Source organism: Sciurus carolinensis, chromosome 8, assembly GCF_902686445.1.
Source record: "Sciurus carolinensis chromosome 8, mSciCar1.2, whole genome shotgun sequence".
In the NCBI taxonomy this organism is placed as follows: Eukaryota; Metazoa; Chordata; class Mammalia; order Rodentia; family Sciuridae; genus Sciurus; species Sciurus carolinensis.
The window spans coordinates 61,850,174-61,875,134 of NC_062220.1; the positions used below are offsets into that span (position 1 = coordinate 61,850,174).

The following is a 24,961-nucleotide window of genomic DNA, read 5'->3' on the forward strand; positions in this document are numbered from 1 at the left end:
TAACATGGCCTGGTGAAACCCATCTTGGATTTTAAACCCCTGATTTGTTACAGAAGCAGTAGGAAACTAATATAAATATCCAGTTCAACCTTAGTTTGAAGAACCACACTGAACATTTACTACTGAGCAAAAATGTGGAACATGTCAGTACATCTCTGATAAGGATTTTTAGATGAGGTGCACCACATTTTGGTCATACTGTCTGTAGTTTTCCTCCTCAAACACTTACAGATTTCTTAATATATGGACAACATTTTTACATCTGTTGATCAATCAAGTGCTGAGTTTTGTTTCCACATCTGTTCAGTTACTTAAAAATGCACTTAGTATTAAGGATTTTAAATGTAACATAACATTGATAGTAAGAACTTTGAGTCACACAGGGTTCAAATCATAACTCCATCCTTTATTGATGGTGTGACTTTGGGCAATTTAAAATAACCAAGCCTCGGTTTCCTCATCTGCAAAAAGGAAAGGCAGTGTCTCACATCAGAATCATACCCTGAAATGAAGATTGTGTACACATGATTTATTTAGAAAATCTTTCCCACGAAAAGCCAATAAAATATCAGAGTGAGCAAGTTAGGGGAGGAAGTTATTTCATGCAAAATCCTAGCAGCAACATGGTCCTATCAGGAAATTTAAGGTATAAATGAACCTCAGATTTTCTTGCCACTACAAGAAGAGGGCTGGGCTACATAAGGAGGTTCATTCTGGGAGAGAGGTTAACTCGCAGATGGTTTTTTTCTGGCTTTCTATACCTTAGGCAAACTGAGTCTAATAGCCTTTGGGCAGTCTTCCAAAGAGAGTGTCAGGACAGGCTGTTGGAAGAAAAAGAACATAGAAGCTATGGGAAAGAACACTCAGGTTCAAAGGGATCCTAGGACATCAGGGTGGAGCCTGTCTGCCACAAGAATCGACATCATAGAACTCGTTTATGAATGGCACACACTCAGGCCTCTCTTCCTTTGGCTTTCAGAATTTCGAAATTATTTTTCTTTTGGGATAGAATGCAATATCAAGTATCATTTTCTTCATATAGAGGACTAAATGATGAAATAATTCCTTTATGACAGAAGCATCAAATCCCAAAAGGTCAAAGAAGACAAAGGAGAAATAAAGCAAACCTGAAGGATGCCAGAATAGAAATAAACCACATTATTCTGCACCTAGCATTTCAAAATGATTGTGATTTCAGTCATATTTTTTATAGAGCTGCAAATTTGAAATTATTTGGGACTCTCGACTTTTTGCTTTCATCTTTGAAAAGGCAGTCAATACCAACAAAACAAACAAAAATATTTATCTGATGGCAATACGTCTGACAAGAAATGCTATCAATCCCTTCCCCAATAAATTCCCAATTTTTATAGAGAACATTCTCATTTTATTGCTATCCATATTTCCTATACTGATAATTAATTCCTTTCATTCTGATAGCACTTTATAGTTTTCAAGTTTCATATTTACATGACACTTAACCCTGTCATATATATTACCACCTCCTTTTTTCAGATGAAGGAATAATCTTTGAGACATTCCAAGTGACATAGTCAAGTTTCCCTAAAGACAGTATTAATTTCTGACTCCCAAGATTGAACTCTCTTGAGGGTTCCCTTATGCTTATGTCATTTACCAAATTTGAAACACAGCAAAATTAACATGAAGAGTTATCAAGTAATAAAAGGGATTGACTACAAAAAGAATAGAGATCACTAAAGAATGCAGGGATAGCAGATATAAGGAGCAATCACTGCCTTTAGGACTGCAGGGGAGTAACCGAGGAGGCTAATATCTTGGAAGAACCCCCCCAATCTTCACCTACCATCTTACAAAGCTAGAGTGAGACTTCATTGGAAAAAAAAATATATATATATATGGCTATGGCTCACTGGATAGCCAAGAAATTTGTTGAGGTATTACACACTGAGCTGGTAGTAATCCACGAGCTGCATTGCTGGTAAAACTTGCTGGGAAGTCACTCACTGCTATGTCAGTGAGACTGACAGGGAAGCCACAGACTGGAGAACTGGCCAACTTTACTGGAGAGAGTGTAACAGTGGTCTTTCAGGCACACTGTCCAGAAGGCACTTAGGGACCACCACATCACAGGACCAAGCAGAAAAGCGCTATACCCAAGAAAAAGAGCCCCTCCTTCTTGTCACTGTCAATCTAGCACCTTCTTCTAACAAAGTCTAATATTGTGCTAAGTGACAACAAAGAAATATTTTCAAATTCTAGCTCAAATATCACAATTTAGGGTAAAGAAGAATAGACTTGGTGCTGAGGAGCACCAAATTAACAGCATGCACTTCCATGACTCCACTGGATTCTGGAGGAGGAGCGTGTTCTTATATCAAATTCCTGTTCCATTGGTTTTCTTTTTTTCCTAACTGCCCCTAAAAGATGGAATAGAACCAAACTTGAGGGACACTATATACTGAGAGCTGGTATGATGCATGGTAAGTACATGGGCAGTGAGTTCAATGTAGTGACTGAGACAAGGTCTGAAACAAACCCTTGGGTCTAAATGGATACTTGCTTCAACACTGACTAGATCTGTAGCCTTGCAAAAGTATACCCCTGTGCACCTCAGTTTCTTTACCTGTAAAAAAGGATGAAAACAATGTCTGCTTTATTATCAGAAGAAATACTTCAATATGTATAATGCCTACAGAAGAATTTCTGTATTATTAGAACTATTTGTTCCATACATGTTAAGTTGTAACTGGTGTTAAGCAAACACATATTTTGTCTCATTTTCAGTTTACACTTAGGACAGTGCCTCATAAAGCTAAAACCTAAGTTCCTTCCATGAGATTGAACTTTGCTACAAAGTTTTGCCTGCTCCTGAGTACTGCCTGCAGCTCTGGTTTCAGATCTAGGCACTGGACCTGACTCACTGAATAATCCTCCCCAGCCACAGCTAACTCTTGGAGATCTAGTTTCTCACGTGAAAAAAAAAAAAAAAAAAAAAAAAAAAAGACACAAGATTAAACAAATCATCCTTCTTTAAGTTCTTCTCTAGTTCTGACCTAGTTTGATCTTTTTCTCCCCCCAAACAGAGAGGGAGGGAAAGGAAGGAAATTACCATTTGGAACGCCCACCCACCTGTGCCAGGCAAGCGTTTTGCCTGCTTTTTCTAAGTTCATCTTCACCATAACCCTCTCAAATTAGTATTATTAACCCCATTAACAAAGGAAGACACTGAGTCTCAGCTGAGTTTACTTGATATTGTGCTTTAGGCTCCTGGTAAGTAGCAGACTGGATTCAAACCCAGTCTGTTTGGGTAGTCCAGGCATTTTTAACTGTACTGCTTGCCTCCTACATTCCCTCCATCTCAGACATCAAGAATCTTAACTGCTCAATGCTTTTCATGCACTGATTTAAAGAGATGAGTGGGTGTTAGACTTTTTTTTTTTGTCAGAAACATATCATTTCAAAGTTAAGCAAATGAAATTCGTTTATCAGTTACAGAAAAATTTTAAAAATCACTCTTAATGTCCTATGATAATGGGTGTTGCAGTGAACCTCAGCAGCCCTCCTGCCTTCTTGAGCCCTATCCTCACCTTTCCTCCTGGTTGCAAAGCTGGTGAAGAGAAAGGAAAGAGTTGGGGGTCAGAGAGTTCAATTTCATTCCAGATCAAAACTTTCTTTCTTTTCACTGTAGCAGGGGTTGTCTAGATCATCTTAAGGTTTCTTCCCCAGGTACAAGTTGACTTGAGGCTCTTCTGGGCAGGGCGTGCCCTGCCTTCCTTGGGTCGCAGGTCGGGGGTTAAACTGTCCATTTCTCTGCGGAGGTTGCTCTCTGCAACCGTCCCCTCCCCAACTTCACCCCTGTAGCCCTCTCCTTCCCACTCTACTACTGAGAAATGTGAAGCTCCTTACTCGAGATCCCTAGAATCGCCTGTCACCAGACAATCCCCCGCCCTCCGCTAAGTTTCAGTCCTGATTCTGGAGTCCAAGATGCTGCTTCGCCTTCTCCCCGCAACCACAGTAACCAGAATCCAGTTCTCTAACTTTCCCTTCTTGGAGGGGGACTTCTGAGAACTTTGCGAAGAGTAAGCAACTGTAAAAGTGAAGCGATGCTGCCTCTCTCAGCAGTGACTTCCTCCCCACCGCAGAGCTCCAGGCTCCCGGGCCTTCTGCAATTCCTCGCCAGGTCTCTGCACCCCAGTTTTCTCACGGTAGGATCCGGCGCCAGGAGGCATCAGGCACTCGGTGCGCCAGCTGTCGAGGTCCCTCTATTTCTATTCCATCAGAGCTCGGGTCGGAGGAAGTCTGGGCGTTCTCTGGGCGCTGCAGCCTAGTGCACCGCTGGGACACTACAGGGACTGAAGAAAGGTCCGCACTGGGCTCGCGGCCCTTGCTGCCGGCCTCCCCACGCCGGGCCTCGGCTCCCCTCCTTCTCGGCTCCCGCCTCCTCCCGTAGGCTGCCAGGCGGACCCAGCCTGCCTCTCTCTCTGCCTTCACTACCGGGTCAAGCTGAGGAGGGAGGGATACAGCGGCGAAGCCCTCCCTGGCTCAACACCCGGTGCGCGCGCGCCCCTCCTCCCTCCCCTGCTTATTCCCTCCTCCTTTGCCTCCTCCCCTTCTGCCAGTACAGTACAACTAGTACACACACACACACACACACACACACACACACACACACACTCCCTGACGCTGCCACTGCAGCTGCCATGGATATCAGCTAACAACACACACCCAGGCGCGCGCGCGCGCTCCCACTCGCACCACGCAGGAGTGGCCCCCGGCATCCCTACCCTCTCTCCCCACCCCCACCCCACCCGCTCACTAGCTCCGCTACTGCTCCTCTGGCTCTGCCGCCGCCGCCGTCGCCGCCGCCACCACAGCTTCCTCTGCTGCGGGGCCACAGCCTTGAGTGTCATTCAAGGGACAGCACAACCTCACCCAAGCTCTCCTACCTCTGCCCAGCCGTCCCTCTCATCCTCCCCCTTCCTCGTCCACACTTCATCCAAAGAAGAGGGAAAGCACCGAACAGAGGGGGGAGGAAGGCAAAGTCTGCTTTTCTCACCCCTTTGCCCCCTTGCTCTTCCATCCTCATTCTCTTAATACCAACACCCTCCCCAAAGGATCCCCAGGAACTGAGGCGACTCACCCCACTGCCATGTCCAAAAGCTTGAAAAAGAAAAGCCACTGGACTAGCAAAGTCCATGAGAGTGTCATTGGCAGGAACCCGGAGGGCCAGCTGGGCTTTGAATTGAAGGGGGGCGCCGAGAATGGACAGTTCCCCTACCTGGGGGAGGTGAAGCCCGGCAAGGTGGCTTATGAAAGCGGCAGCAAGTTGGTGTCGGAGGAGCTGCTGCTGGAGGTGAATGAGACCCCCGTGGCGGGGCTCACCATCAGGGACGTGCTGGCTGTGATCAAACACTGCAAGGACCCCCTCCGGCTCAAGTGTGTCAAGCAAGGTGAGCGCAGCCGCTGGCTGGGTCCTTTGCCAAGCGGTGGGACCGCTCGCGGCGCGGGGCAATGGAAGGGTGGGTGCGCATGTAGAAGGGGGTGTGTTGCGCGATGGTGGGGTGGGGTCGAGAGAGGAGCTGCAGTGCAAGTGAACAGCGCCGGGTATCCGACTTGGGGGGCTAAGGGGAGGGGAGGAGCAGGTTGCGGTGTGGCGTGCAACTTTGTTTGCGTAGTTAGACCCTCCCCTTTGGAAGGTATTCGGCCTTGTCTGACCTCCTCAGAGCTCCCGGGGCAAATTGAATGTGCGTCAGTGGCATCGCCCGCAGTGGATGAAGAGCTTTTGGGGAAGGAAGGAGGGAAAGAATAAGGAGGGATGGAGGAGGAAGGGAAAGAATGGAGGAAGGAGCAACTCCAGGGTTCAGCGGCATAACCAGCGGGACTGGGAGGAGCAGAGGGTGTTGGGACCAGTGGACATTGCGTCCAGCTTTTCGAGAGCTGGACTGGAGACGCCTGGGTCCCCAGTCGTTCCCTAGGGTTCCCAGAACCACTAACTGGCGAGGAAGAGAAGGGATAAATTGCTTATGGAGCTTTGACGGGTCTTCTGTAACTTTTTCCCTGCTTCACTCCCCTGTCCCCCTCCCCCGCCCACGGTGGTGTCATGTGGGCACCGCGCGTCACGTGCGGACTGACTAACCCCGGCGCTCACCCCTAGCCAGCAGTCGGGAGGAGTCTCCGGAAGAAGGCGCGGCGCTAGCTGCGCGTTCTACTTTTGGGGGGTCGAGGGCAGGAGATAGTTCCCGGAATGTACTTTACTCAGGGGGTGTCCTCATGGAGTGGAAGTCCTCCTGTGGTTGGGCTCTCCTCTGGCTGAGGAATTGGAGGGGCGTGTTTCTGGGGAGGAGCTGGATGGGAGTACCCGCTGGTTACAGCTCAGGCTCCCTTAGCTGCAACCTGACTTTGATGAACCTCAGTGCAAAACTGTGACGTGGACTTAAGGAGAAGAATCCTGCACAACTTTCTCGCTAACTCCGTCTTTGCTTAACAGAAAATTGTCCCAAAGGAGAAAAGACTGAGATGAAATATGAGTTTGAATAGAGGACAACTTTAACGAGTGAAAACTTGTGTACCTGTTTTTCACACGTGATTACATACATACCATTTTATAGCTTCATGCACATTTCATGTGCCACATGTATATATGTGTGCGCACATGAATATCAATATAAGGCTTGTTGTTAATGTTGAATCGTCCTGCCTCAAAGATAGAGTTGAGCCTATCATTGTCTCTACTTTGAATAACCACTTAATCCTATTGATCAACTATCAAAAAGTGGTCTTAGGGACAGCACTTTAAATTTTCTAATCACTGTAAAATGTTACCTAAAACAGTCTTTAAATATAAATTGTTATACAAGAAATTTTTTCACTGGAATTTCTTGAGTATTAATAGTTGATGACTTTATACAGTCTAATTTGTTTGTAAGACACAAAGCACATTAGTATGACACTGAAGAATGTGAGTTATATAATACAGTATCTTGGCGTTTTTCAGTATGACACACCTACAACAAATACTGGGATTCATGTTAGCATGTTTCATGTCATGGTACTACCTGATAACAATAAATATAAGTGTTAAGTTCTGGTTTAGGTTACAAGAAATGTACTGCACAATTAGTAGCCATGGTTTTCTTGACATTGGGCTTGGTATTAGTAATGAAACGTGGTCGCAAAATTTAACACACTTGTACATTGAACTAATAGTGTCCTATAAAGGGATCAATTACCCAATTTTGGTTTGCAATGGTGAATGCATCTTAAATGTAGTATTCTATTCCGAGTACTATATATATTTGTCTTTGACAAACTTTAATACTAGCAAGTAATAATGTGTCCAAAAGGGAAAGAAAGGGAAATTATTGAGTGTTGAGTATTGAGATTTCATTTCCATGAAAATTCAATGGAAACACTTTGGAAAAGTGAGGGCATAAAAGTTGTCATTAAATATTGAAAAGCTATCAAGCATAAAAAGAAATGTGACTATCCCATGATAGTTCACAAGACAAGAGGAGAATTAACATATGGAAAATTTTAAAGGCTGAAGCATCTTTACCTTCATTAACAACAAGCTTTCTAACAGAGCTTTCCAAAAGTCTCTGAGCAATATTGTGAACTGAGCTTCCAAAGATTGTGGGTGTTCATAAAGAAGACAAAATGATCATATTCCATGGATTCCTCTGTAAGATGGGAACCTGAACTAGATGTCATTTGTATCCTGCCGTGATTTGTTCTAAGAAAACCTCTGATCGCTAAAGTTCTGTATTATATTTTATTTGGAGAATTGTTGCTTTTAGAATTCAGGGAATATATGCACAGGATGTTATATATTTAGATTAATATCTCTTCGCATCATATATTAGTCCTCAATTCTAGGCTTCACAGGTTCATTGATGATAGAATTTGGTACTGATGTTCATAGAGCCCCCACTGGTACCTGACTCACCTCCTGAATCACTGCTGAGGAAGAAAAGGAATTGCTTCTGCTACTGTTCCTGGAATGTGTAATCTCTTAGATACTCTTTAAGTATAGTAACTCATAAAAATTCTCTTGTTGAAGTCATTCTTTTCTTTGTCAAATAATGTTTATTTTATTTATAATTGTAAACAAGGTAAAAATTTCAGAACCTTAAATATAGTGCTGTTTCTTGGGTGTTAGTACAGATTTCATTTTTTGGAAAATCATTTAGAAACTCTTGGCTCAGTAGTTATATTTCTGTAGAGCCAAAAAAACTAGCATAGCTGAAAAGCTTAAACATGGTTTGTTTAGCAGTTGTATTTTTAAATATTAACGAGATGAATTTTGAATATTCATTCAGATATTGGGCATTATACAAAAACTACATGAATAATTATAGCTAAACTCAGGCATATTTTGTAAAGAAAATGGAAATTTGAATAACAAGTATATTGATAAAATATATACCAGATAAAAATCACATTGTTATCTCAAATTTTATTTATTAATTTAGTAATTTTACATTTAGTCATAATAATTTTGGATTATTTTAATTTTAAAAGAAGATAGCTACTAGAATTTTAAGACATGCTAAACAAATGCCATTTTCTATACTATTTAAATATCTTCAAACCCATTTTTAAAAAAGATTTAATTAAATGATGGGGTTTTCCTTTATAGTTTAAGCCATCTATTTTTAAGCCACACAACATTGAGCCATATATGAAAAATATCAATCACATTCAATTATTTTTTATGAACTATGGCTTTTTTTCATTTATAATAAACTTTGCTCCCCCATGTATTTACTACTACTTTATATTTGGTAGGGGTGGATACCAGGGATTGAATTCAGGGGTACTCAACCACTGAGTCACATCCCCAACCTGTCTTGTATTTTATTTAAAGACAGGGTCTGACTGAGTTGTTTAGTGCCTCACTTTTGCTGAGGCTGGTTTTGAACTCTAGATCCTCATCCCTCATCCTCCTGAGCCACTGGGATTATAGGCGTTTGCCACCATGCCTGGCCCCAAATTATTTACTTCTAAAATAGCAGTTCATTTTATGATCTTATTAACACATCAGACCCAGTCAAAGAAAATTTCTTGGGTGGTTTTGAGCTCTATGTTGAATTGCTAAAAGTTCTTCTTTTGCCTTTTCTTTTGTTTGCCACTGAAGTTCACAGCTGATCATTGAATAGATCTTGTGTTCTACATTCCTAGCACTATATGGCTGCTAATGCATCCATACCTACAGAGGCTGGATTTATTTCCCATTTGATATCTCACAATGGAAAATAAAGGGCAAAATGTTTTCCAATTCTTCCTATGTGGAAGATGGGAAATAAGGCCTTTGAAATTCAGTGCTGGGGAAACTCTCCATTGCTCTCCTTGCTATTGCTGCTTTCAAAGACATCTTCAAAGGGAAGTAGATCCACATTTATTAAGGGTCATGCTTTCTTCTTGACTGACTTCAGGCTAATATTGTAGAGTTAAACTTCTATGCTTCCTTCAATTTGGAAAGTTAAAAATGAATTATGTCAAATTTTATGCCAATAAAGATTGACTTTCCTCCATAGAAAGTAAGTTATATTACTTTTATAAAATAAATAATAGAAGTGTTTAAAACATTTTGATCAGATAATTATTTTAGAAATAAAATATCTTTAATGTTTTGGGAACAAGGTCAATGAGACAATTCTGTTTGAACATAATTTATGAGGAGATGCCACTGTAGTTTCCTGTATAATTTTAATGGTATGACCTTGAATGTGAAATATGACCATTTGTTTCCTTATGTGTTTGTTTTGAATGAGAGTCATCTTCATTATATCCCAGCTAAAGAATTTAAGTGCTACCATCTCTGCTCTTAACATTTACAAAGTGCCATTTTTGGCACATTTGTTATGTTCACTTTCCTTTTTAGTTGCTTGAAAACTCACACATTTACTTTCATAATGAGAAAAAAGTTTGTACATCTGACGTCTCTGATTGCTTGCAGTTTAAACAATGGCTTTCAAATGCATACCGGGCTGTGGCAGAATCATTTCCCCTGGGGGATGGTAGAAAGTAGTGGTAAAATGTACACTCTCCCATGTGGACTACCTTGCTTTGAATCCTGCATAAGCTAGTTTATGCAAGCTATGTGAGCAAGTCCCCTAACCTGGTATGGTGCCTTACGAAGATTAGACAAATTATGTATTTAAATCATGTAGTGCCTGGCATGTAATGTGTTTTATAAATTATGGCAAATGTTATTTCTAAACATATTGGTCATTTTGAGCTAGTGACATAAAATATTTTAACTTTTCAAGAGATTTTACTCTTGAGAATTACTGAAAAAATAAAATGATTGACTAATAGTATGACTAATTTGCAAGTTGTATTCTTGTGGTTTTCTGTAGAATAAAATAAATTATTTTCTTTGAAAAGCATTTCTTTGGAGAGTACTGTCTTTTCACCTTTTAAAATTAACTCCCACTGATGCCGCCTTTAGGTGTAAAGGTATGCTATTTTGTATTTATTTTAGACTTCAGACAGTTTATTTTCACTCAGCAAGTTATTTCCTTGCTGAATTACCTAAATTCAACAAGAAATGTTCTTTGCATTTGTGAGAATTACAATAACTCAATATAAATAATTGTCTGTATTAACACTGTTGTGATATGAGATAAAGAAACAACAATATCTCCACTGCTAGTACCCTAGTGATTTTAGCATTTTAATTGAACTTATCCAGTCTCAGAATTAAAAGAAACATTCATCTTGAAGATCCAGTGTCAAATATTAATTCTTAAAAAACTTTCTTAGCTATTATCTGGTTAAATATCATGACAAGAAGCATGAAATAGGGCCTTGCAATTTTATTAGTACTGTTACTTCTTAAAGTTGTTTTATCCTAATCCACTCTCAGCTCTATCTCTGTCTCTAGTAAGTACTTATGTGTTATTTCCTTTAATAAAAGTAAATTTTGGGCTGTGGTTGTGGCTTGCCTAGCATGTGTGAAGCACTGGATACGATTCTCAGCACCACGTATAAATAAAGTCCATTGACAACTAAAAAAAAATTTTAAGTAAATTATGTTATAAAGAGAATTTGGTAATAAATTCATAACTACTGAATTCACCTATGTAACCAAAGACTTGCATAGGGATTTGCATCTGCTGAATACTGTACAGTTTCACATCATTGTAGATGAGTGCTTTCACTATTGCTTTTCACTGATATTTTGTCAGCTCTTTTCAAAAGACTCCATTTGGATTAATATTTTTTGCAAGTTTAAATATTTGTGTTGGATTTAATATGTAGTGCTGACCATTTTGCATAGTTTTGAAGAAACAGTAAAAGTTTTCTTCTATGAGAACTGTATAAAATCTCAAATACATCCAATGAGTCTATTTTCACAGTCCCAGTAGGCTAATGAGTGGATATTTTCAATGAATGACTAGTTTTTTCAGCAGTTGAATGACTATATGTCTTGCTCTATCTGGGAAAATATTTTCTTTATGTACTTGTTTTGTGAATCCATGTGAGGTATTGTCATTTTCAGTTATTTTTATTTACTTTAAAAAAACTATCAAAACCATAGCAGTCATTAAATTCAAGAAAAACCAAGCACAAATATGTGATATTGTAGGATAAAAGAACGAATAAACCTTTATAGTGTTAAGTAAAAGGTATTTTGTCTACATTGATTTTTCTAATAATAAAATGAGTAGGAAAATTTTTATGATTTTTTTAACTGCCTTGAGTGAAATATGTGTATGAAATCATAAAATTTTCCATAAATACACATAGATTTTAAATGACTATGAAGTATCAAGAAGCAGAATTGCAGAATTAAAATAAATGCATATTTTAAATATATTTTTCCCATTACATTGTATTTGAAGAGGTTTTTTAAAGCATAAATTTTCCAAATGCTAGATTGAATTATTTATATTGCTACTGATCATAGGTAGCACAAGAACTTTTTAAACTTTACATAGTCACCTAATAGATTGAAGAGCATGTTAAGGTAAAAATAGTAAAAGAAAAAAAATATATTTTAACATTTGTTTGTTTTACATATGAGCAATGCTGCTTATCCTAATATTTTGTGTTGTTATGCATAGGAAGGTACTTATGTAGCTGAATTCACATATGAATAAAAGCATAAAAAGTGCTGTGGAAATCCGCTGATTAATCTAGAAACATAGTCTAAGCTTGTAGAGAGCTGATTAGCTGGATTTCAAGCACAAGTGAATTTCAGAGATATAAAATGTTCGGTGTTGCATTGGGGAGGCTTTCTAATCTGCCAGCCCTACCTAGTTGGGATTCTTTGTAGTTCTTTGTAAGGATATTAAAGTACCTTTTCACTATACAAAATTTCTTCAAAACATAGACCCCAAGTATTAAGGCTTAAAGAGTTACTAATACCTCCCAAACATCTTGGCTTATTTCCCAAAACACCCTGAATATGACTAACTGTAATCTTGCCTTTTTTGTAAGTCAGGTACTTAGGGGGTTGCCATCATTTTGGTATTAGCAATGATAAGTGAGGTGTAAATAAACAGAAGGATGTTGATCTCGCCTTAGGAAGAGCTGTTGAAATACTGAAACCCTTTTTTTTAGGGTTGCTTCTGAAACATTTCTGCATACCTGGACCTTCCTTTTCTATGCTTTCTTTCTCTTCAGTTCAGAGAATGTATTGCCCCAGTGAACAATTAATTTGTTGTGCTTCTTTCTGTACCTGGATACACATGCTCATGTGTGTGCACACAGACACACACAAATATGTCACATATTTTTTTCAAACACTAGGCTTTGATGCAGGTTTTTAAATAAATAGTACCAGAGAAGCCCTTGCATATGTGAAGATACAGTCTTAGGGATGACAGTTCTATAAAATTATTCCATGTGTGACAAATCTAGCAGCAAAGCTTACCTAGTGACCCATCAGTTTTCAACTGTGAGTGATGTCTTTAACCCTGCTCAGCTCTGATAATGGGAAATCATAACTGCATAATGTTACCAAGTACCTAACTGATATGTATCAGTTGTTAAGAAATGACAGAGTTTGCTTATTTTTATTTGCATTGCCAAGTAGCTGGTGGGCTATGTAGTGCACAGGATAATATTCTAATACTAATGTTACATGACATATAACATAAGATAAAATATTTGCATAATTTTTTAAAATTTTTATTGGTTTAAATGTCTCAGAGTAAAATGAGAGGCCCTTCCAATAATATGAACACATAGTGTATTGCAATTCTGAAAATGTAATTATTTAAAAATTGTGAAAGACTGCCTAAATTGTGTTTATCTAAAATACAGGTTCCAGCATTTAGAGATTAAAAATGTAAGGGGAGCCCAGCAAATCAGGAGGCTGAAGCAAGAGCATCCTGACTTCAAAGCCAGCCTCAGCAACTTAGTGAGGTCCTAAGTAACTCAGTGAGACCCTGTCTCTAAATAAAATACAAAAAAGTGCTTGGGATGTTGCTAGTGATGGGTCCCTGAGTTCAACTCCAGTACCCAAAATAAGAAAAAAAAAAAAAATGGGAAACTAAGTTTAGTTAACAAAGATCCTAAGAGGTTTTGCTATGAAAGGAAGAATCCAATAACTTGATTTATATTAGCATTTTAAATTTAAAACCATTTCTTTATGTCAAATTAATTCACTGTTGAATAATTCTGTATATGAATTTATAAAGTACGTGTATGCCATAAATCAAATATAATACAATATAAAATTAATGATCTCTTTGATAGCTCAAATAATATATTAAGCTACTCCTGTGAATCAATAAGATGCCTTATTACATTCTCATCAAGGCTCCTATTTCCCCTTTTATTTTTCCACATTTTATTTATTTATTAACTGATACATATATAATATAAAATATATACGCATTAATGGGGTCCATGTGATGTTTCAATACATGTACATGTTGTATAATGGTTAAATCAGATTCAGCACATCTATCTCTTCAATGATTTATCATTTCTTTATGGTGAAAATTTTCAATATACTTTCTTCTAGCTTTTTGGGAAGTACAGTACATCATTGTTACCTATAGTTCCTTTCCCAAGCAGGAACACACCAGAAAGTCTTACTCCTGTACAAGTTTTAGGATCCAGTAACTTTACTTTTATGGTTTTATTTTTTTAGTATATATTTTAGTTGTAGGTGACACAATACCATCTTTTTTTTTTTCTTTTTTTTTAACCTGGTGCTAAGGATTGAACCCAGGGCCTCACATGTGCTAGGTGAGCACTCTACCACTGAGCCACAACCCCAGCCCCTGTGACTTTACTTTGAAAATTAATTGAAAAGTCTTAGTTGTCTCATGTGAAATGCATTCTGATACCCTTTATCATTGGGGACATTGACTTTTATTTTACCCATTTTAAATCTAATTTAATTATTTATTTATTTTTGTGGTGCTGGGGATTAAACCCAGGGCCTTATGCAGGCAAAGCAAGCCCTCTACCAACTGAGCTATATCCCGAGCCCCCTACTTTATTTTTATGTCTTGTGTTTTACATTGTTTTCAATATTTTTGACAATGCTGGTTATTTTTATTTTTTAAATTTTATTTTATTGGTTCTTTTTAGCTATATTATACATGAGAGTATAATCCATTTTGATAAAATTATACAATATATTTTATTTCTAATTGAGACCCTATTATTGTGGGTTCACTTAGGTTTTTTTCGTATATACATAGGAAAACTATGTTAGATTTATTCTACTGTCTTTTCTATCTACCTCCCCTCCCTTTGTTCCTCTTTGCTTAATCTACTGAACTTCTCTTCCATTTTCCCCTCTTTATTGTGGTTTAGTTTCTACAATATCAGCAAAACTTTCCAAATCAGTGAAAACATCCTTCCTTTGTTTTTGTGGGATTGACTTATTTCACTTAGCATGATATTCTGTAGTCATTCTTCTTTATGGCTAAATAATATTCCAGTGGGTATATATGTCATAATTTCTTTATCCATTCATCTGTTGAAGGGCATCTAGGTTGATTCCATAGTTTAGCTATTGTGAATTGTGCTGCTAAAAACATGATGTGGCTGTGTCACTGTAGTATCCTGATTTTAAATCCTTTGGATAAATGCCAAGGAGTGAGATAACTGGGTCGATGGTGGTTCCATTCCTAATTTTTTGAGGAATCCCTCTTAGCACTGACTACTGAGTTGCTTTGCTTCTATGTTTCAGCTAGAACTTAGAAAGCCACAAAGTTATCAAAGAACCTGTTGGTCATTAACTGGAATGCATTTCTTCTCCCATCACCCACTTCCTTCCTATCAGAATGTAGGTTGTGTTGAAGAATTCTCATGCTGATATGTTGGTATATATTTCATAAAGCCTGACCTCAGCCCACAGGATGAATCCCAAGTAGCCTAACCAAGCAAATTAATTCTTTGTCTTTGCCAGTGATTTGTTTAGAACAATGGCTTATAACTTAGTTCTAAGTAATGAAAAGTAAGGAGAACTTCCTGGAGGACTTCCTGAGAAATTTCTTAGTTCTTAAAATAGGTTTAAGTAAAAGTTATTCACTTTTATGTCTGTGAAAGTCATTTGTTGAACATGGAGGTGATGCCTGTAGCAAAGGCAGTCATCTTGTGAGTAGGAAGAGAGCAAACTGAAAGAGAATGGCAGAACAGAACAGTAACAGGTGCTGGCTCTTTGATAAACTACTGAGACCACAAACCTAGAACTGTTCCATCTCCAGACTTCCTGTCATTGAGATAATAATAATATATACCATGTTCATGACAATTAGATTTAGTTTTCGGTTACTTGCCATCAAATCATTCTAGTTTATGTAACTGTGGAATGCTATAAAGTAGATATTTCATTCCAGTTTTATTGTTTTGGGGAATTTTGGAAAAGATCTTTAAAAAACAGAAATAATTTTGGAGAATAAATCAAAATGTATTTTCTTTTTGAAAAAATATATTTTAGTTGTCAATGGATCTTTTATTTTATTTATTTATTTATTTATATGCAGTGCTGAGGATCGAACACAGGGACTGCTCACACATGCCAGGCAAGTGCTCTACCACTGAGCCACAACCCCAGTCCCCAAATATATTTTCTTGTTTCCTAAGTTCAACCAAACTCTAGGTATTTCTCCATTACTTCATTCAATTTTGTTTCTGTTTTAAATACTAGGACCTTTTTATCATTCTAACAAAAATATGTGGAAATACAAATTCATTTTAACATTATCCAAAATAGAATATAATCAAGGAAGCAAATCAGTTAAAAATATATGCCAACAATGCATGCCAAAACCAACCTGAAGTATTCTTTTGAATTCTGTAGTATTTACAAATGTCTATGTCTTTGATCCAGGAGTATATGTAATTATGCACTGACTCATCAAAACATTCCAACTCTATTTATTCAAGACCAGAATTCATTTACTAATTATGTAACACTTACTGGTAACCTTCTCTTTGGCAGGTACTAAGCTAGAGCCTGGTGATAGAAAGATGAATTAAACATTATTAAGATAGCATCTATGCCTGCAAGTACTTCAAACTATGATACTTCTTGTGTGACCTCAGTTTTAGGTCATGAGGAGAAGATTCTTTTCATCTCATGAATATGCCTTCCACTATGTTAGCAGAACAAAGTGAAAAACAGCATGTCTTAGTGTAGAAAAATGGACTAAGCCTTCTAGGCTTAGATAGGTCATAGATAGCAGTTCAGTTCATAACCTTTTTATGTAGATACTTTCATGTCATGATTATATCCCAGGCCCCAGACTAGATAGTGATGCAAGAAAGGAATATAAATCTTGTTCACACACCAGGAATTTCATATTGCTGTGTAATAGTTAAGAGTATGGAACTTCAGCGACAAACACGTTTTAATTCTAGTCAGATCACTGCCCTATGCTAGATGGGAATAGAAAAAAAATATTTCATATTTCTGCACACTGGTTCCATCCTTTATAAAATAGGTATCATTACAGAATCTTCTCCCTACAGATATTACAAGGATAAATGTTATAATGCTTATAATGTACTTAGTCTAGGGTCTAGAATATAGTATAGGTTTATTAACTTTGCAATTAACATAATTATCATATGTAATTAATATCATTTGTATTATCCTTTACAATTCTGTTTGATTAATAATGACAATAAACAAGAATTTTCAACTCAATAAATGTTTAAAAAAAAACACGTCCCCAGCAGAAGGGTACCTGCACCGAATGAAGAAGTTAAGATAATTCTTGCAGAGAAAAAGCATGGAGTCATTGTGATCAAGGATTCATAGATTGTGACAAAGAGTTCCCAAGAACTAAACTCTGAAATTTAATACAGAAAATATTAAAAACTGAGCCTGGGTGATTAACATGGGCCCAACCATTATATACAAATGCATGGTGAGCCACTGAATATTGTTAATATAAATATCAAGCATTTATATATAACTTACTATATTTATTTATATGAATTTATATATAACTTACTACACGGTAGACATTGTTATATACATTTTAAATATATGTCAACTTACTTAACCTCCATTTGATTCTGTAGGATAGGCTCTATCATTAGCCTTAGTTTACAGATTAGGAGACGGCCATACAGAGAAGCCACCAAAAGCAGAGCCAGGAATTCAATCCAGTCGGTGTTCTGAACCGTTATTCTACCTTGCCTTCCAGGATTTGAAAGTTTTTAAAAACAGAATTTACAAGGTCAGATTTGTCCAGTACTTTTCCAATGTTTCAACATTTCATGGAACACATTTAGGCAATGAAGAGACCCAATAAAAAGAGGTTGAAGATACAGATTAGCAGTTGATTTAGGAGCATGAATAATCATCAAGTGGAAAGGCTTTGAGCTCTTGAACGATGATAGTAGAAATGCAGAAGAGGGAATTGAGTCCAGAAATATGTAGATGGTAAACATTGTCAGCATTTATTGGATACAGCAAAAACAAATGGAATTTTGCTTGACTTTCTGGTTTCTGCAGTAAGACAGAGACCAGGAGCAAGGAGCAGATATGAGTAGAAGGCAGTTCTATGTAAGGTGCCTGAAAGAATTCAAATAATAAGGGTCTACCTCAGTCTCTTAATCAGAAGAATTGTTGGGACAAATGTATAGATTAGGGAGTGTGAGGTCGAACAAGAACATGTAAAGAAAAAAATAGCAAAGAAATGTTTGATATCTGTTTGAGGAAAGACCAAGGGGTTGCAGAAAAGAAACTAAGATTATAATCAGAGCAGTATTACTAGTGAGTGGTCAGCACTGACAAACACAGCAGAAACAGAGAAGTGAGGTCTGAGATGTTCCCATTGCATTTGGCAAAAATGGAGGTCACCTTTGTATCATATCAGTGGAGAAGATGGTACAAAAAAGCCACGTGACAAAAGAAAGACTGAATAATAAATAGAAAGTACAAAAATGGAAAGAGTGTACACATAGTACTCCTTGAAGAAGTTTCTTTGTAGAAAGAGTAATGGACAGTTTCTCTGTATAGGATGCATGGTTAAGAAGGATATGGACTTGTGTTATAGTGAAAGAGATCTGAACTTAGTTTTCTGTGTATGTCACATACATATACTTTATCCCATCAAAGTATTCTAAAAAATAAACTTCCTTTGACCGATTAATTGAATAAAACAATCATTGTTTCTTTGTGTTTTGTACCATGCTACAGCTCGGACTTGGTACTAAAACAACATTCAGATCAGACCTGACCTTCTGAGAATAGAGACTAGAAGGAGAGGTAGGCTCCAACAAACCTAACCTTAAAACATTACAGAGATAAACACTGCTTTTGGAGCACATAGGAGGGAAAGTAAGAAGCAGAGGGGTAAAATATAAAGAGAGTGGAACTTGGACCCTAAAGACTTTATTTAGGGCTGGGGATATAGCTCAGTTGGTAGAGTACTTGCCTTGCGAGCACAACGCCCTGGGTTCAACACCCAGCACCGCAAAAAAGACTTTATTGGATTCAGTCACAAACCCACTGTTATCACTTGGTATTAACTTTTCCCACTGTCATTTGTATAGTGGTTGGTAGAATCAAAGAGCATAAGGTAGGTGGAACTCTTTTATAAAAGTTTTAGTGCAGTTCAGATAGAAATGCTATATTTTGGAGATGGTAGATGGAGATTGGGGGCAGGGGATGCTTCATAGCATAAGAGATTTCGAGATCGTCTCTAATGTGTGACAGTAAGTTCAGGAAGGGTGGTGTGAAAAGCAGAGAGAAGGGCATGACCAGAGGTGAGACAGGATAAAAATGACCCCTGTGCAGAAAACTAGACAGAGACCAATGAGGTCAGAGACAGGAGAATGTGAATACTTCTGGTGGCAACTGAAGATTTTTCCAGAAGGGAACTTGGGCCTATATCAGGAAAGGGCTCAAATATGAAAAAATAAAAATTGTGTATGTTATTCTGTAGGGGAATAAGCACTGAAGGTGTTTGAGCAAAGGATAAAAATAAAGTGGTTTTCTTAATTTATTTTGGGAGAATTTTTTTTTTTTGATAGAAAGCAGAGCAGAGAGGAAATTTGGTTTGACATATGTATTGAAGGGAGAAGAAAGAGACCTCGGTCTAATGTCTGGCATCCGTACTGGGAATGGAGGGAGAAGGTCAACTTGAGATATATTTTATTTAGAGAGTAAGAATTTGTATTCCATTTAATGGGATAGTGGTGAAGGGGAGGCAAGAGGTAAAGATGATTCAGTTTTCTGAATTGGTGGGTGTGTAGAGTAGATGAAGATGCCTTAAACATAGGGATTAAAGTGTAATCTATAGGAAAAAGGCTGCAAAATGTTCTAGAAAGAGAATATTGCCGTCTCTGAGAACTGCAGAGGAAGCAGCATGTCACTTTCAGAATACCATGGCTCTTCATGTGTGCATAAGTAATGTGATCATATACATGAGATAGTTGTCACTGATGTTTTAATGAAAACAATTTAGTCTAAGCATTAGAATTAGGGATAGTAAGTTAACAAAATTAAGTTAGAAATGGCCTTATGTACTTAGAAAATTTTCTTATTTCATTTTGCTCCAATGCATATTGCTTGAAGAATAGACTGTATACAGAAAATGAGTGCCTGGTAATATAATGCATTTGAGGTGTCTCACAGTTAGCAAGTTTCTGATGTGCAATTATTGTTGGCCACATACATCTAGATCTCAGAGAATTGTTGGAAATACAGTTAGGAGAGGCGAGATACATTGCTTGTACAGTAATAGCAGTAGCCCTGTAAGGAGCTACACAGCCTCCTTAGGAGAGTTTTGAGAATGAGAAGAAGCCAAGAGTGGACATGTAAGGAATGCCTGTATTTAATAGGCCTGCATATAATTCTTCTTTACTTGTATTTCTCACAGAAGTCAAGGGATCTGGGAGAAGATTGTCTGTAATAAAATACAACCCTGTCTTCTCAAATTGAGCTCTTGTGAATATTTATCATATAAGATAGACTCACCATATATAGAAATATTAACATCTGCTTAGCACTAAGGTATTTTTGTTTTATTAGTCAAATACAAACAATAATAGCAAGGGTTCCATCTTTAACAATATTGCTGTTATCAGCTTGTGTATTTAATCTTAGTTCAAGGGTCACAGAAGCTTGAAAATTTCCCACTCTTTGATTCTCTGAAATTGTATTTTAAGACCATTCTCTTTGACCATTGTTGTACAGTTCTCAGCAATATTTGGAGTAAACCCTGAAATATAAACTCTTGTCTAAAGAAGAAGTTTGCATTAGGATTTCTTCATTGAGGATAGATTTGTAATGAAATAATTTCCTCTAATGTGAAAAATTATTTAGATATTTCCATATGGCTTATGAATCTTTTGGAGAACCCATTTCACTCTGCATGTGTACGTGCATGTGTATATATCAAAACACCATGCCATCCACCTTAAAGTTGCACACTTTATGATTAAAGAAAATGCACTGTAATATGTAGCTTCTCTTGTTCAATGTTCCAGAAATAAAATGTAGACTCTTTTGAGCTCTATGTGTTTTCCACTTATGTTACAAATTAATATGCTTCAATGTTTGAAAGCTTCAGTTATTTTATCCAGAATTGCTATGTGTGAACTGAATCCAGATTCCACTGATTCTTAATGCCCCAATAAAACATGTAATTCTTTTAATTTGATATAACAGTAGTTTGCCAATGAAGTTATTAAAGATGTTCCTTGAGCTAGACCTGGAACTCATCAAGGACAAAACAGCATTTAATTCATATTTGTCTCTCTTGTACCTGGAATGATACCTCAAAGTATGTAAAAAGATTTGAAAATATTCATTGAATGAATCAGTGATGAAGGTGGTCCTCATTCCCTATAAAACTCAGCTTATTTGAGACTCATTGTATTAGTCATGGTTCTCCAATGAATGAAACAGAACCAGTGTGAGAGAGAGGGGGTGGTAGGTAGGGAGAGAGACAAGCATTGGGATTTGTAGGGAGTTATGATAAGAAGCTGGCTTAAGCACTTGAGGAAGATGACAATTCCATTCCAAGATCTGCAGGGGGAGTAGCATGTTGGAGACCAAGTAGAGCTGAAGGTTTGCTCCCGCCGAAGGTTTGCTCCAGCCAAAAGTCATTGTCCCGAGAGCCAGGAAAAGCTGATGTTTCTGTTCCAGCCTGAAGGTAGGAAAAACCCAGTGTCCCAATTTGAAGACAGCAAGGCAGAGCGTCAGTGTAGTTTGACCTTTGACAGATTGAAGGAGGTCCACCCACAGTAGGGAGGGCATACTGTTTCACGCAGTATCACAGGTTTAAATTTTAATTGGATCCAGAACCACTGTAATAAGATCTAAAACCACCTTAGGAGATAAATCTAGATTATTCTTAATCAAAATATCTGGGTAACCCATGGCACAATCTTCACATAAAATTAACCAGTATGTATATTAAAAAACTCTATGCAAAATTAATAAACTAAGTACAGCCATTTTAGCCTACAGCTACATCTTTGAAAAAATTTTAAAACAATCAAAATAATTTTTAAAAATATACTCAGAGTCCACTAGAGTAGGCTGTTGTAGATTTTTGGCAGTATGATCACTGCTTACCTCATTCATTATGAGACTCATTTTGTATCAAGTGTTATTATTTTTCCAAAATAGGGAATAAATGATACTGTATATTATTCTGAAATTCATCTTGGCTCATAATTAATCTAAATTATGATTTTCTCTAGTTAAGTATCTTTTTATCCTTACACTGAAACTGTTTTGAAAAGGAGAGTGTTTCTGTTTAATTTAAATGTGATATGTTAAATAGCTTAGCAGTGTGTCATTTATGCTTACTGCGATTCAAAATAGTGTGAGCCCTGTAAAAAGCCAGGTTGCTGAGACAATTACCCATCAGCATCTCTACCGTTTAGCTGCTAATGATGGAGGCAGGAAAACATTGCCACAGACCTGCAGTATCAAAAAAGGCAACTTAGAAGTTTACCTGGAATAAGAGATTTTCTTTATTGGAAAACTTAAATTGACTCTTTTACCCCAGAAAGGAGGTTTTCATCCAGGATAAAAGTTGTTTCAGGCTGTTTTAGAAAGAGGAAATTGCTCTATTTGAAGATGCAGAGGTGGTAGGTTAAGTAGTTCAAAGTAATCAGTAATGAAATGATACTCAGGTGCTATCCTTTTAAAAATACTTTTGAATTGTCCGAGTAATCAGAAATAAAAGCCTATTCAGTCAGAAAATAACACAATACACACTTTTTTTCCTGTTATATTTTTCATTAGATATTTTGATGTGTTTGGTTGATAGACAAATCAACCGATTTTCTTATTTTTTTAGTTTAAATATTCTTGTGGCATTCCCTGAAGTTATTAACTTGAAAGTTCTTATATAATTTAGTCTTGCACTACAAACACTGCTGAATTTACTTAAGATACAACTAACAACAATATTTAGTGATAGTAATAGAGGCTGGGCCTTGTTGACCACTGTTGTTTAAAGGGGAAACAAGAAACAATGCCCTCTTACCTGCTCCTGCCTTGAAGTGCACTCTGTCAGATCTCCCTGCTCATCTGGACAGCATCTCTGACCCACCTCATAACTGTTTTTGTCACTTTCCTGTATCAGAATAGTCTTATTTTCCCAAATGAGAAAAAGATGTATCTGTTCCAAATACTAACTTTAACCTTGCATCCAGTTTAACATTCTGCCATCTTTTGAGCTTGGACCAGGATTTCTGGGAACCAGTAATAAGGGCAGTAAGCACGGTGTGTTTCTTTTTTCTGTTTGCTTCATCTCCCCCACTCTTCTTTCTCCTCTCATGTCATGGCAAGGAGAAACAAGAATAAAGGAGCGAAAACTTGATTATCTGGTTCTTTTTAGTCTGTCCATATGTGTCCTGTGTTATTTCAGGTACCTAGATGCTGATTTTCTGTTATGGATCATATTTATATGTTCCTCATAGGTATTCCAGTTTCCTCCTCACTTTCTGCCCACCATACTTTTCTCTATTGCAGCATTTCCTGACCGGGCCAATGGATTCTAAAGCTGACCAATTCCTCTGTCAGCTCCTGTCATTGTAATGTACCTCCAGGCTCTTTCTGTTGCTGTCCCCCTGGCCCAGCAGGTAGCCCTCTTGAACAGCCTACTTTCAAAAGAGAGCTTTTACCAGCTTCTTCTGAGGTGTCAAATGCCATGGAAAATTTTGTGCATTCTTGACCTTTCATTACTAGAAAGGCAGCCACATATATTTTTATGCAAATATCTTGAGCAGCTCCACTCAAGTTCCTACCTTCAGAATTCTACTGGCAAGAAGTAGGCACAAATCCCTACCTACCTTTATTAATATGCCCCAGGCTAGGGGAAAACATTTCAGTCTTGCAATAACTCTCTCACACTTGGCTTATTGGTATAAGCATGAAGTAGCCATAGCTATTTCAAGAATTCAACAAGAAGAGGATCTTTGGGGGACCCTGTGAGTGACCACTTCCTTGCAAACACCACTTCTTCCTCCCTAAAAAGGAAGAGTCAATGACACTTCCTTATATATTAAGATTCCCTTCAAGGAATTCTTTTTATAGAATCCCTTTTCAAATATTGAATCTTCCCATCCAAATTAATAGGAAAGATGGTCTTGGAATGGTTTTACCATGGATATGATTGACTGATAACTTGATTGTTTTCCATTGCCAACAGTTTTGAAACCTCAGCTATATTCCAGGAAAACAGGAAAAGTCCCACTTCACTCTACTTACATGATTTAAGGCTCACATTACTTCTATGAGGAAAACATTTAATCATCCCAGGTAAACGTGAGGAAACTGGAGCAAAAAGTGTTTCATCCCTTGCCCAAGGTCACATAGATTGCCCAAGGTCACTCAGTATGAAGTAGCTGCATGACTTAAACGTCCTTGCTCTTATCTACTATGCTATATTGCTAAAATGGAATGAGTCTAGAGGATTAATGAACCAATCCCCTAGGTAGGTTCCCCAAATACAAAGTAGACAGTTACAGTACACAAATGTGTCCTTTTCTAGTTCAGTTTCCCTTTCTAAAACTTCAAATTTTCTAATAGAAATGGAATTCATTTATTCTTTTTCTTTCCATCATAGGATGACTCAAATACTTCAAGATTAATTGCTAATTTTCATCTGAAATTATAAGTATTTGGGAAGGATTTTAATATTTCTTATTCTGCTGTTTCAATATTATATTGCATATTGACAACTGTAAAAATACTACAACAGGACTGTTTTAAAAGTCAAGGAGAATAAAATAGTGCAAATAGCAGAGAATGTAAAATTCTCCTAGCAGTTTTTCTGTGCTTTCTGAATTTTAAAGAAATACTATTTTGTGAAATTAAATGTTATATTATTTCTTTATAAGAATATTACTTTATAAATCAAACATTTATTTGTCTTCTTTCTTCCCCTAGAAAATTGTTAATCTTATTGCTGTGGTTGACATAAATCTGCTATTTGTTTACACTCAGTGGCATGCAGATTCATTATAAATATTGCATTACTAGAATGTATCTGCTTGTAAAATGTAAACTTGGGGATTTGGCTCC

At 37.5% G+C, this 24,961-nt stretch overlaps 1 protein-coding gene across 7 annotated transcripts in view; it reads left to right on the plus strand.

The window, feature by feature from the left end:
- Positions 1 to 4,857: 4,857 nt before the first annotated feature.
- The window catches only part of Magi2 (membrane associated guanylate kinase, WW and PDZ domain containing 2), a 1,289,418-nt gene continuing 1,269,314 nt past the window's right edge, over positions 4,858 to 24,961 (plus strand). For all 7 annotated transcript variants that reach the window (XM_047561711.1, XM_047561713.1, XM_047561712.1 and 4 more), the window contains exon 1: positions 4,858 to 5,432. In XM_047561711.1, coding sequence (XP_047417667.1) covers positions 5,132 to 5,432 — 301 coding nt within the window. In that variant the 5' untranslated portion in view covers positions 4,858 to 5,131. The remainder of the gene's footprint in view (positions 5,433 to 24,961) is intronic.